The following is an 11,642-nucleotide window of genomic DNA, read 5'->3' as shown; positions in this document are numbered from 1 at the left end:
TTGGTTTAACTTCAAGAGTGCTGTCGGACACGTGATCGGTTGGTGGATGCTTTATTTATCACAATGCAGTGTTTAAAAGGGCAAAACAAAATACTGTTTGTTATCGCAGGAGCTGTTGGTCTCTCTTATATGAAGGTGAATAGCTAATATACATATCTATGAAAATATGAAAAATAAATAAGATAACTGATTTGAAGAAAATCGAAATAGAAAATTGCCATTGTGAAAAATAACAAAGTAATTATTTTAGAAATCTCTTTTCAGGCAATAATATACAATGTTTGTTCAAAAAGAAAATCCAGTGAAAAAAAAGAATTCTTAAATAGCATCTCTCCTGGTCACCGCTGTACTTACGCTTCACTTTCATTTTCACTACCCGTTCCTTATCTTTGCTGAAGGAGACTGACGACGCCCGGTTGTTAATTGCATTTAAAAAATGTGCCCGCTAATTGACCAAATACCATGTAAACAAAGGGTTCGGACAGGCCAATTTGTCCATGCAATTAAAAGTAATTGCAGCATCATCAACATTTCACTTCTTCTTTATCATCTCCTTGTGTTTATAGCTTGAGTGACATGTGCCAAAGTCCAATCAGTGCCTGAGTCCTCAGTTAATCTCAACCGGCTCCACACACTCTCCTCTGTGATGGGGATAGAAATGCTTTCAGACAGACCCCGCGGCACCATCCCTGCTAGTCTTTCAGCAACCCCAACTTCCTCAGGGCTTCCTTCCGGTCGGCCCCCATGCCGGGGAGCATGGCCAAGCCCACCGCGGCTGACCTCTTGCTGGGTTTGGGTTGGGCTCTGGCGGGGGCGGTTCTTCTTATGGGCTCTGACACTTTCATGTGCACCGCCTTATGCTGGAAGTGTCCGTGTCCATCTCCACTGCTGCTCTGGACACCCATAGAAACGGAGCGTGACAGAGAAGGTCCGTGGTTCTCTGTAGCGCCTGCTCTCGGCTGCTGTGGGCGGGGGACGTTGGTGTCAGAGCTGTCAGAGAGAAAGTTTTGCCCACGCCTCGGTGGGCAGTGGTGGAAACTGGCGCTGCTCTGAACAGACCGGCCCTGCGTCTCCTTGGGGACCTGACAGTGGGGAACCGACGGGTTACTGGAGACCGGAGCCCTCACCCCCCTCTTGGATACCGGGTCCAGAGCAGGCTGGGAGTGAGTGTGGGACAGCGATGTCGTCGGACCGGTCTTTGGTTCTCGCTCTTCTTTGAGCAGGCCAAGCTTCTGCAGGGCTTCCTTCCTGACCTTCTGCGGATCGGGGAAGCGTTTGCCAGCGATAGAGTCGGCCGACGGGGATGTGGGGGATGGGGTTCCATTGGAGGCTGGCGGGGACTCACTCGGAGGGGCTTTGGAAGGCTTCGGGGCCACGACGGGCGGACCGGTGCGAGGTCTATCGAGTACCTTGTGAGCAGAAGCAGTGGAAGGAGCTCTGGCGAGGTCCTTGTGGTTCTGGTTTGCCGTGGAGAAAGGGGGCTGCGCCTCGCCTAGCGTGTGGTCGACCGGGGGACGTAGCGGAGACTTCTTGGCCGAGGCGCTCCTCCGGAGATAAACAAGGGCGTCGTAGGAGAGGGGTCCGCGAGGCGGCGGCGTTTCCCCGATCCGACTCAAGAAGCTCTTTGGTTTAATGGGGGGAGGGATCACCACAACGTTGATCTCGGAGGGAGCATGAGGAGGAGAGTGCCATGGTGGTGGGTGACTGGGTAAAGCATTGATCTGGGACCTTGCTGGAGAGCTCTTCTTAAACTCTGGTGTTTTAGAATCTGGCAGGGCGTGGGTCGTGCTACTGGCCACCAGCAGTGGAGTGGGAACCAGGAAGCTGTGGACGGGTTTGTGGTCCTCAGGAATGTTCATAAAATGTATCAAGTCTTGTTGCCGAGCACCTGGGAGACACACAGAATCAGGAATGAGAATGCAGAATCCGTTATATTGGGCTTTACATCAGAACGCATGGGATTTTTTGTTGGCCGGACTCCGTAAAATCTTAAATGAATGGGATACCGTAATCTTGGCTAATGAAAACTTAGTTTTGCCCTGTCTCAAAAACACTAGCTTCAAACCCAAGAATGTATCCCCATAATGACAAATAATTTCACGATTAATAACTTAACAATGACCAAAACATTATTTCTACCAATACATTGATTCCTCTTCAATCCGTGTATGGTTCGTTCTTTGAATATTCCAATTTAAAACAAAATCAGAAAAAACAAATAAATGTCGTTCTTTGGTTTTTCTGATTTGGTTTTGAAACGGAAAAAGGGCAAAAGGAATAAACCAATAAACGGCATTTTTCTGTTTTTTAAATCAAAACGGGAATACTGAATAATCCAGTTGCTTGTTTTGTTTGTGTGATATTTAGATAAAACCACAATGAATGCCGGGAAAAGGGCACGTGGTTTTAAAAAATACATATAAAGACGTTTCAAACTTTCCATTGAGTCTCGCATTCTACAATGGCCAGCTTTATTGTTTTCCGTGGGAGCCGGCGACTTAGTCTGCGAGTGGACGATATGACCGTGGAGAAGATCGCCATGATATTCCAGGTGGCTGTTTACTAAGAAACCTAGCTGGTCATAAAACATTAAAATACATCTAAATGACAAGTAGCCTACATATTGTACAATAGGCTACATAGAAGAAGAAAGAAACTAGATTTGTTCTTCGAAGGTTGTGCTCCACACAGAACCTCCTCACCGTCATAACGGAGCACTTCGGTGCACCAGATTGCTTTAGAGCGGTACTGATCTCGTCGTGTGTCTTTCCATTGTCAAATAGTTCACGAATAAAATCCCCATATGGTTCAAGTGCGGCCATAACTAAGGCTAAATATATAATTGGACAGTCTATTGCTGGTTTAGGTGGTAGGCTCTTTTTTCTTCGCTCGCTGCGTTCTGCCTTCTGGTGTAGCCTACAAATGTATCTATTTTTGTTTTTCTGTTTCGGGTTTAAAAAACCAACAAACAAACACAAATGAAATGCCGTTAGTGCCGACATACCCCTGTGTGATCATTCACAACCAAACACCAGTGAGAGGGAACGAAGCATCTGCAGACAATGGTTAGTAAAAAGTAAAATTCAAAGAATATTTTAAATACAATATAAAAATGAATGAAACGGATACACCTTATGGAAAGTAATTAACCAAGACATACTTTTCTCAATTTGCTTTGAAGCTGTGCACTTTGTTCTTCATGGCATTGACATTAATCATTGACTTGATAAGAAACAATCTGTGGTTAATAACTGCAATGCAATTGATGACCACAGTGGACAAAAAAAATATTCTTAAACCAAAACCTATACTTTTTTTTTAGATTCTGGATCTGATATTGTAATATTGCGTGTATTGATTGAAAAACCTCCCAGTTTCTGCATGCAGATTTATTCCATCTGTACCTTGACTGTCTGACAGATCAGATCAATACTGTCTTGTATGAGTGTGATTAGTCGGTATCCCATCGAATGACTTGGTCCTGGTTCACTGACCTTTGTTTTAACGTTAAGTGAATCAACACCTTTGTTTGATTCTGTTGTTCCAGGTCTATTGAATTTGATTCATGTGTATTCAAGGAATGATCTTGAAGGAGAACTAGCCAAACATCCCTGAAGCTACTGCTAGTGTGTCTGTGTGTAATTAACATGTGGTTTAACAAACATGTGTTCTTCAAATACATTTACATGTGTGTAACTGACTGCATTGACTGCGTAATATTGGAATGTTTTATTGATTTGTGTTTCCAGGTAAACTGTTGCACTTCCGACTACATTGGTCTCTGACTCATTATTTTATGGTATCTTCTCTGCACCTCATCAAACATGGATGCATACTTAGTTTGTGCACTACCCTCTTACTTACTGTGGCACATGCATCCTTTCCAATATGCACAACACTTTATACTAAGTTCGATTTTTTGTGTCATGTGTATGCTGGGTTACGTGGCATTTTTGGTTTGTTTTTGACCCACTGCATTTGAATTCCACCAGCCTTTCATCTGGGGTCATTCTAATTTTTAATTGAATCAGAGCTCAAAACTACTATTCTAGGGTTAGGGTTAACCCTAAGGAAGGAGGCCTTGACTGACACACGATCCCAGAGCCACTGATAGCGGCCGTAGCCCCCGGGTCTAGAGCTCACCGTTCAGTCTGCTGTGGTCCATGGAGGCGGACAGCTTGGCCATCTTGGTCTGGAGGTTCCCTGGGAGCGGCTGGTCCGGTTCATCGTTGGACAGTCCGCTGTCCTCCTCGGTGTCCAGGGAGTCGATGGTCTGCTCCAGGAACATGAGACAGGCCCGCTCCTCGGCAGACAGGAAGTCCATGCTGTCGTCGCTCTGCGGGGCTCAGAGTGTGTTAATCAGATGAGACCCATGCGTTGCCTTTCCGTTCCACTGGAGCAGGGTAGTGTCGTCTGGGTGTGTTGTCACTACGTCATCACAAAGGGCGAGTTGTGTTTGGATGAGGTTAGCTCTGCCTGGGCAGTGGTTGATGTTGATGGTCGCGTCTGAGAGAGGGTTAAGCTACTTAGGCCTTTTGCATAACGCTACAGTGTGTGCGGATGTGTGCAGCTGTTGATTTATTTTCTGCGTCTGAGAGGGTTAATACACAACACGCTGAGTCACCAAGTCCCCCCCCAGTCAGTTTGAGTGCCATATTGGAAGTACCATATTAAAAAGTCGACCCCATGCCACTGGCCTCCTGCTCTTGTCATGATTTCAGAGAACGTGGGGACTTGACTCACACATCCAGAGGTGACACTGACCACGCTGTCCCAGCTCCCGGCGCTGTCCATACCGGCCGCTGGGTCCAGGGCGCCCCCCGGCCACGTGTCGCTCTTAGGCATCTCACCCCCGGAAGGACGCCTAAAGCAGGTTAACCCTAGGTTAGGACAGGTTACCCATAGGTTAGGACAGGTTACCCATAGGTTAGGACAGGTTACCCATAGGTTAGGACAGGTTAACCCTAGGTTATGACAGGTTACCCATAGTTTAGGACAGGTTAACCCTAGGTTAGGACAGGTTACCCATAGGTTAGGACAGGTTACCCATAGGTTAGGACAGGTTACCCATAGGTTAGGGTAGGATACCCTTAAGTTAGGTAAGGTTACCCATAGGCTAGGGCAGGTTACCCATACATTACTTGCAGATTACCCATAAATTACAGCATGTATTTGAGTGATGATTAATTGTTTGTATGTTCTGATTTTAATTGGACCCCAGGAAGACTAGTCTGCCGCTTCTGCGACAACTAATGGGGATCCACAATAAACAATAAACAATGTTACCCGTAGGGAAGGTTACCCATAAGTATGAGGAGGTTACCTATAGGTTAGGAGAGATTGACACCCTTGTTGAAGTAGATTTTTTTCTACTTCAACAAAGAAGTGGAAAGACTAACCAGGATCAACCGCTAGCTTGTGGATTACAAGGTTTGTTTATATTATAGGTACAAGTACTTGAACCTATGTGAGTGGAAAACACACGCATACCTCTAGATTAAAACTCCATAATACTCCTGGTTTTGTTTGTCGCGGTCAGAGTGAGGTATCCGAGTGTGTCTCTGAGAGACCTAACGTGTTGTGTTGTACTCGGATTACAACCCACGCCTCTCCCACAGCGCCTTGGTCGGATCCATTTCACACAGATAGGAGATATTCAATATTCCTCTTATCTGCAGTATAATGTGGTCTTGTTGTGCGTGCTCCGAAGCGTTACTGAATTCACGTTATCTTCGTGGAGCAGCACTTCGACTAACGTTAATTGGAGCATTGCAATGTTAATTGTGTTATTCTCTAAATGCACCAAATACATCCACAACACAATAGCCTAGAAGCATCCATGCTTATGGCTATTGATTCAAAATGTGCAATTTGACTGAGTATTTGTAGGCCTATTTTATCAGCATTTTTTGTTAAATTCCGATTTTTAGGTGAGAAGTTCATAGTTTTGTTTTCATTACAAGCAATTAATCAGAAGTATTTCCATAATTCCACGTGGCTTGCTATAACGGGGAGAGAGTTCAATATAGGCCCAAACATAATTACCTTTAAGCATTTAAACAATCTGGAGGGAGCCTACTTTAGGTCAGACAATGTCCACTACACCTGTCTGTGAACCCTGTGTCGTTACCTGAGATGTTTTGGATTCAATAGCAATACAACTTGAAAATCATGAGAGGTAGAGCTACTGGGGAGTGGGACACGTTGTGCAATAATATGGTGGAGATGCTAATAACAATTTGGCTTAATTGTTTTATAAAACATGTCAACACAATAAATGAAACGCTGCCTTAAAACATTGAGAATATCAAACAAAAAACGGTGTCATAGGCCTAACCATCAAGTAAGCCTAATCATCAGGCCTTATAGCCCGTGTTTGCGAAAACGATTATGCACGAGTCACCTGATCGATACAAAACATGACTACAAATATGCAGATCGGATAAATCGTAGTACTTTAAATAATGATGCAAGTTACAGCAAAAACATCAGTGAAATGATTGCATTAACAAGTTCTGGATGCGTGTCGTACCTTAAGAAAGGAATGTTGTCGTCTTCCCTCGACTAATCCCCAAATCGCCCGCGTATCCCGGTCAGCTGCCAGTCAAACGCTGAGCGCTTGATACCTGTGGAGCGGACTTTGTGCCCTCGGTCCCAGCCAATCAGAGACGCAGGTTGTGCATAAGACGATGAGACCTCACCTCCCTCCGGAGAATAAGATCTCTGCAGAATATAAATCCGGGTGGGAAGGTTTCTAATCTATGCCTGCTCTGCTGCAACGTATTATACACACGTCTAAAAAGAGGAGCAGACCCACACACCCCGTCCGCATTGAGTGTTATTGTAAAGCAACTACGGACAGGATCGGCACGCACCTGTCGATGCATGCTACCGCGCAATGCCTGCGAGTCGCAACTGTAAACGCAACAGGCCTTCAATCCTATTAAAGGCGTAGTGTGTATAATTTAGTAGACTGGCATCTAGCGCTGAGGTTGCAGATTGCAACCGACTGGATAGCCTACAAGTAACGGTCCTGTTGTATTGAACGTGATTGTTATATTCGACCTTTTCCCAAATCAACAAAATAAGGGTTAGGACCAGGGACGCGGGAAGTGGGGGTGCTTAGGGTGCTGCAGCACCCCCCCCCCCCTGGCGGCCTCTGGCTGTAACTGCAAGTGAGAAGGTTTTATGAACAAATCAATACTTTTTTTTTTTTTTTTATAATTTTATCATACAACATGATTTTTCATTTAATTATTGACATCCACCCTTTTTATGATATTTATCATATTATCATTTCAATTTATTTAGAACATTGTCTGAGTAGGCTGACGTAGGCTATGACGCACAACGCAGAACTGTCGATAGCTGAATATCGTACTATGCTGATTTTACATAAGCATGTTGGTGTTCAACATCTGTTGTAGTGAACATTCTAAAACTGGTGTAAAATGTTGCTGCCATATTAATAGACACGTTGAATGTTATCGTTATGATTCTGGAATCCTGCACGTAAACTGGTGGGCAAAAAAAGAGCAAAGACGGACGGTTCACTTGACGGAGAAACCGTCACTTTCCTCATATCAGACAACTCGTAACTCTGGATGAAAATAAAGGCTTTCTTTTATTGTCACTCTCCTTTTAAACCTTTAGAAATAACCTCCTGAATCCTTGTTATAACGCTGTGTATAATCCCGGACCGCAACAGCTTGTCGGCATGTTGTTATAGTGTGAAATTCAGCCCAGTATCAGCCGAGTTGACTCTAATTTCCACATTGTTTACTTGCTGACGTTTGTGAATAACAGTGGCTAGTTGGCAGAACTCTTTTTACACACCAGTAGAGTGTTTATCAGAGCGGAGCCCTGAATGTTGCGCAGCATTTATTATGACGTCATTATATAGACTCTCTCAGCACACCCCCCCCCCCCCCTTGGACTGACTTCCCGCGTCCCTGGTGTTACCCCCTATGTTTTATTCGATACTTTTCAACAGTGTTACCCCTTATGGGTTTTTCATGACCACAGATAAAAAACGACAGTTTTTTTTACGTTTCATTTGATAAAAATGACAGTGTTACCCCTTATGTTTTTATTCATGACGACCAATAAAAAACAACAGTGTTACCCCCTTTATGTTTTTATTCATGACGACCAATAAAAAACAACAGTGTTACCCCTTATGTTTTTATTCATGACGACCAATAAAAAAAGGAACAGTGTTACCCCTTATGTTTTTTTTCATGACGACCAATAAAAAAAGGAACAGTGTTACCCCTTATGTTTTTTTTCGTGACTACCAAAGAAAAACGACAGTGTCACCCCTCATGTTTCATTTGATAAAAACGACAGTGTTACACTGTCGTTTTTTATTGGTCGTCATGAAAAAAAACATAAGGGGTAACACTGTCGTTTTTATTGGTCGTCATGAAAAAAAACATAAGGGGTAAGACTGCTGTTTTTTATTGGTCGTCATGAAATAAACATAAGGGGTAACACTGTTGATATTTATCAAATAAAACAAAGGGGGTAACACTGTTGTTTTTCTTTGGTCGTCATGAAAAAAACCACAAGGGTAACACTGTCGTTTTTTATTGGTCGTCATGAAAAAAAACGACAGTGTTACCCCTTGTTTTTTTCATGATGACTGATAAAAAACGACAGTGTTACCCCTTATATATTATTTGACAAAGACAACAGTGTTACCCCTTATGTTTTTTTTCATGACGACCAATAAAAAACAACAGTGTTACCCCTTATGTTTTCTTTCATGACGACCAATAAAAAACAACAGTGTTCCCCCTTATGGTTTTTTTCATGACGACCAAAGAAAAACGACAGTGTTACCCCTTATGTTTCATTTGATAAAAACGACAGTGTTACCCCTCATATTTCATTTGATAAAAACAACAGTATTACCCCTTGTGTTTTTTTTCATGACGACCAAAGAAAAACAACAGTGTCACCCCCTATGTTTTATTTGATAAATATCGACAGTGTTTTCCCCTTATATTTATTTCATGACGGCCGATAAAAAACGACAGAGTTACCCCTCATGTTTTTTCCATGTTGACCAATAAAAAACGACAGTGGCACCCCGGTCGACATTTTTGCAGGGATCGGAACATGAGCTGTTTAGAGTGTTAACCTCCGAACTTAACAATGCACCATCAAGACACCGGTTAAAGTCATCACAAAGGTTATACTTGACTTTATAATTCGCATGAAATAGAAAAAAGAAACTTCCAACAGAGGTCATCATCCGGACTTGAACCCCGGTCTCGAGGGGGTTAGGCAGAGCGCACCCCACTGCACCACTGAGGCGATGACAATACATAATAATCAATCATCAATAAAGAGGATATACATGACATTAAAATGTATGTGTGTATTTCTATTATTTCCCTAATTTTTTTTTTTCAAGACGACAAATAATAAACAACAGTGTTACCCCTTATGTTTTTTTTCATGACGACCAAAAAAAACAACAGTGTCACCCCCTTTATGTTTTTTTTCATGACGACCAATAAAAAACAACATGGTTACCCCTTATGTTTTTTTTCATGACGACCAATAAAAAACAACAATGTTACCCCTTATGTTTTTTTTCATGACGACCAATAAAAAAAGGAACAGTGTTACCCCTTATGTTTTTTTTCATGACGACCAATAAAAAAAGGAACAGTGTTACCCCTTATGTTTTTTTTTGTGACTACCAAAGAAAAACGACAGTGTCACCCCTCATGTTTCATTTGATAAAAACGACAGTGTTTCACTGTCGTTTTTTATTGGTCGTCATGAAAAAAAACATAAGGGGTAACACTGTCGTTTTTATTGGTCGTCATGAAAAAAAACATAAGGGGTAAGACTGCTGTTTTTTATTGGTCGTCATGAAATAAACATAAGGGGTAACACTGTTGATATTTATCAAATAAAACAAAGGGGGTAACACTGTTGTTTTTCTTTGGTTGTCATGAAAAAAACCACAAGGGGTAACACTGTCGTTTTTTATTGGTCGTCATGAAAAAAAACGACAGTGTTACCCCTTGTTTTTTTCATGATCACTGATAAAAAACGACAGTGTAACCCCTTATATTTTATTTGACAAAGACAACAGTGTTACCCCTTATGTTTTTTTTCATGACGACCAATAAAAAACGACAGTGTTACCCCTTATGTTTCATTTGATAAAAACTACAGTGTTACCCCTCATGTTTCATTTGATAAAAACGACAGTATTACCCCTTGTGTTTTTTTTCATGACGACCAAAGAAAAACAACAGTGTCACCCCCTATGTTTTATTTGATAAATATCAACAGTGTTTTCCCCTTATATTTATTTCATGACGGCCGATAAAAAACGACAGAGTTACCCCTCATGTTTTTTCCATGTTGACCAATAAAAAACGACAGTGGCACCCCGGTCGACGTTTTTGCAGGGATCGGAACATGAGCTGTTTAGAGTGTTAACCTCCGAACTTAACAATGCACCATCAAGACACCGGTTAAAGTCATCACAAAGGTTATACTTGACTTTATAATTTGCATGAAATAGAGAAAAAAAACTTCCAACAGAGGTCAACGACCGGACTTGAACCCCGGTCTCCAGGGGGTTAGGCAGAGTGCACCCCACTGCACCACTGTGGCAATGACAAAACACAATAATCAATCATCAATAAAGAGGATATACATGACATTAAAATGTATGTGTGTATTTCTATTATTTCCCTTATGTTTTTTTTCATGACGACCAAAAAAAACAACAATGTTACCCCTTATGTTTTTTTTCATGACGACCAATAAAAAAAGGAACAATGTTACCCCTTATGTTTTTTTTCATGACGACCAATAAAAAAAGGAACAGTGTTACCCCTTATGGTTTTTTTCGTGACTACCAAAGAAAAACGACAGTGTCACCCCTCATGTTTCATTTGATAAAAACGACAGTGTTACACTGTCGTTTTTTATTGGCCGTCATGAAAAAAAACATAAGGGGTAACACTGTCGTTTTTATTGGTCGTTATGAAAAAAAACATAAGGGGTAAGACTGCTGTTTTTTATTGGTCGTCATGAAATAAACATAAGGGGTAACACTGTTGATATTTATCAAATAAAACATAGGGGGTAACACTGTCGTTTTTTATTGGTCGTCTTGAAAAAAAACGACAGTGTTACCCCTTGTTTTTTTCATGATGACTGATAAAAAACGACAGTGTTACCCCTTATATTTTATTTGACAAAGACAACAGTGTTACCCCTTATGTTTTTTTTCATGACGACCATTAAAAAACAACAGTGTTACCCCTTATGTTTTCTTTCATGACGACCAATAAAAAACAACAGTGTTACCCCTTGTTTTTCATTTGATAAAAACGACAGTGTTACCCCTCATGTTTCATTTGACAAAAACGACAGTGTTACCCCTTATATTTTATTTGACAAAGACAACAGTGTTACCCCTTATGTTTTTTTTCATGACGACCATTAAAAAACAACAGTGTTACCCCTTATGTTTTCTTTCATGACGACCAATAAAAAACAACAGTGTTACCCCTTGTTTTTTTTCATGACGACCAAAGAAAAACAACAGTGTCACCCCCCTATGTTTTATTTGATAAATATCAACAGTGTTTTCCCCTTATATT

General features: G+C 41.7%; 1 protein-coding gene across 5 annotated transcripts; it reads right to left on the bottom strand.

Annotated features, from left to right (window-relative positions):
• Positions 1 to 37: 37 nt before the first annotated feature.
• On the bottom strand, positions 38 to 6,897 carry zgc:158258 (uncharacterized protein LOC791186 homolog). 5 transcript variants are annotated; one of them, XM_060069506.1, is made up of 4 exons: positions 6,533 to 6,897; positions 4,765 to 4,864; positions 4,144 to 4,336; positions 38 to 1,888 (listed from the first exon to the last, which is right to left on the bottom strand). In XM_060069506.1, exons 2-4 carry the CDS (start codon positions 4,843 to 4,845, stop codon positions 693 to 695), a joined length of 1,470 nt encoding a protein of 489 aa, XP_059925489.1. In that variant the 5' UTR covers positions 4,846 to 4,864; positions 6,533 to 6,897; the 3' UTR covers positions 38 to 692. The 5 variants fall into 5 exon arrangements, with proteins under 5 accessions (XP_059925489.1, XP_059925487.1, XP_059925488.1 ...); XM_060069504.1 differs by having other exon boundaries at positions 4,744 to 4,864; positions 6,533 to 6,896; XM_060069505.1 differs by having other exon boundaries at positions 4,765 to 4,880; positions 6,533 to 6,895.
• Between the last annotated feature and the right edge of the window lie 4,745 nt (positions 6,898 to 11,642).

The sequence above is a fragment of the Gadus macrocephalus genome, chromosome 13 (assembly GCF_031168955.1).
Source record: "Gadus macrocephalus chromosome 13, ASM3116895v1".
NCBI lineage: Eukaryota > Metazoa > Chordata > Actinopteri > Gadiformes > Gadidae > Gadus > Gadus macrocephalus.
Note: the sequence above shows the minus strand (reverse complement) of the source record. Positions and strands in the feature narration are given on the sequence as shown.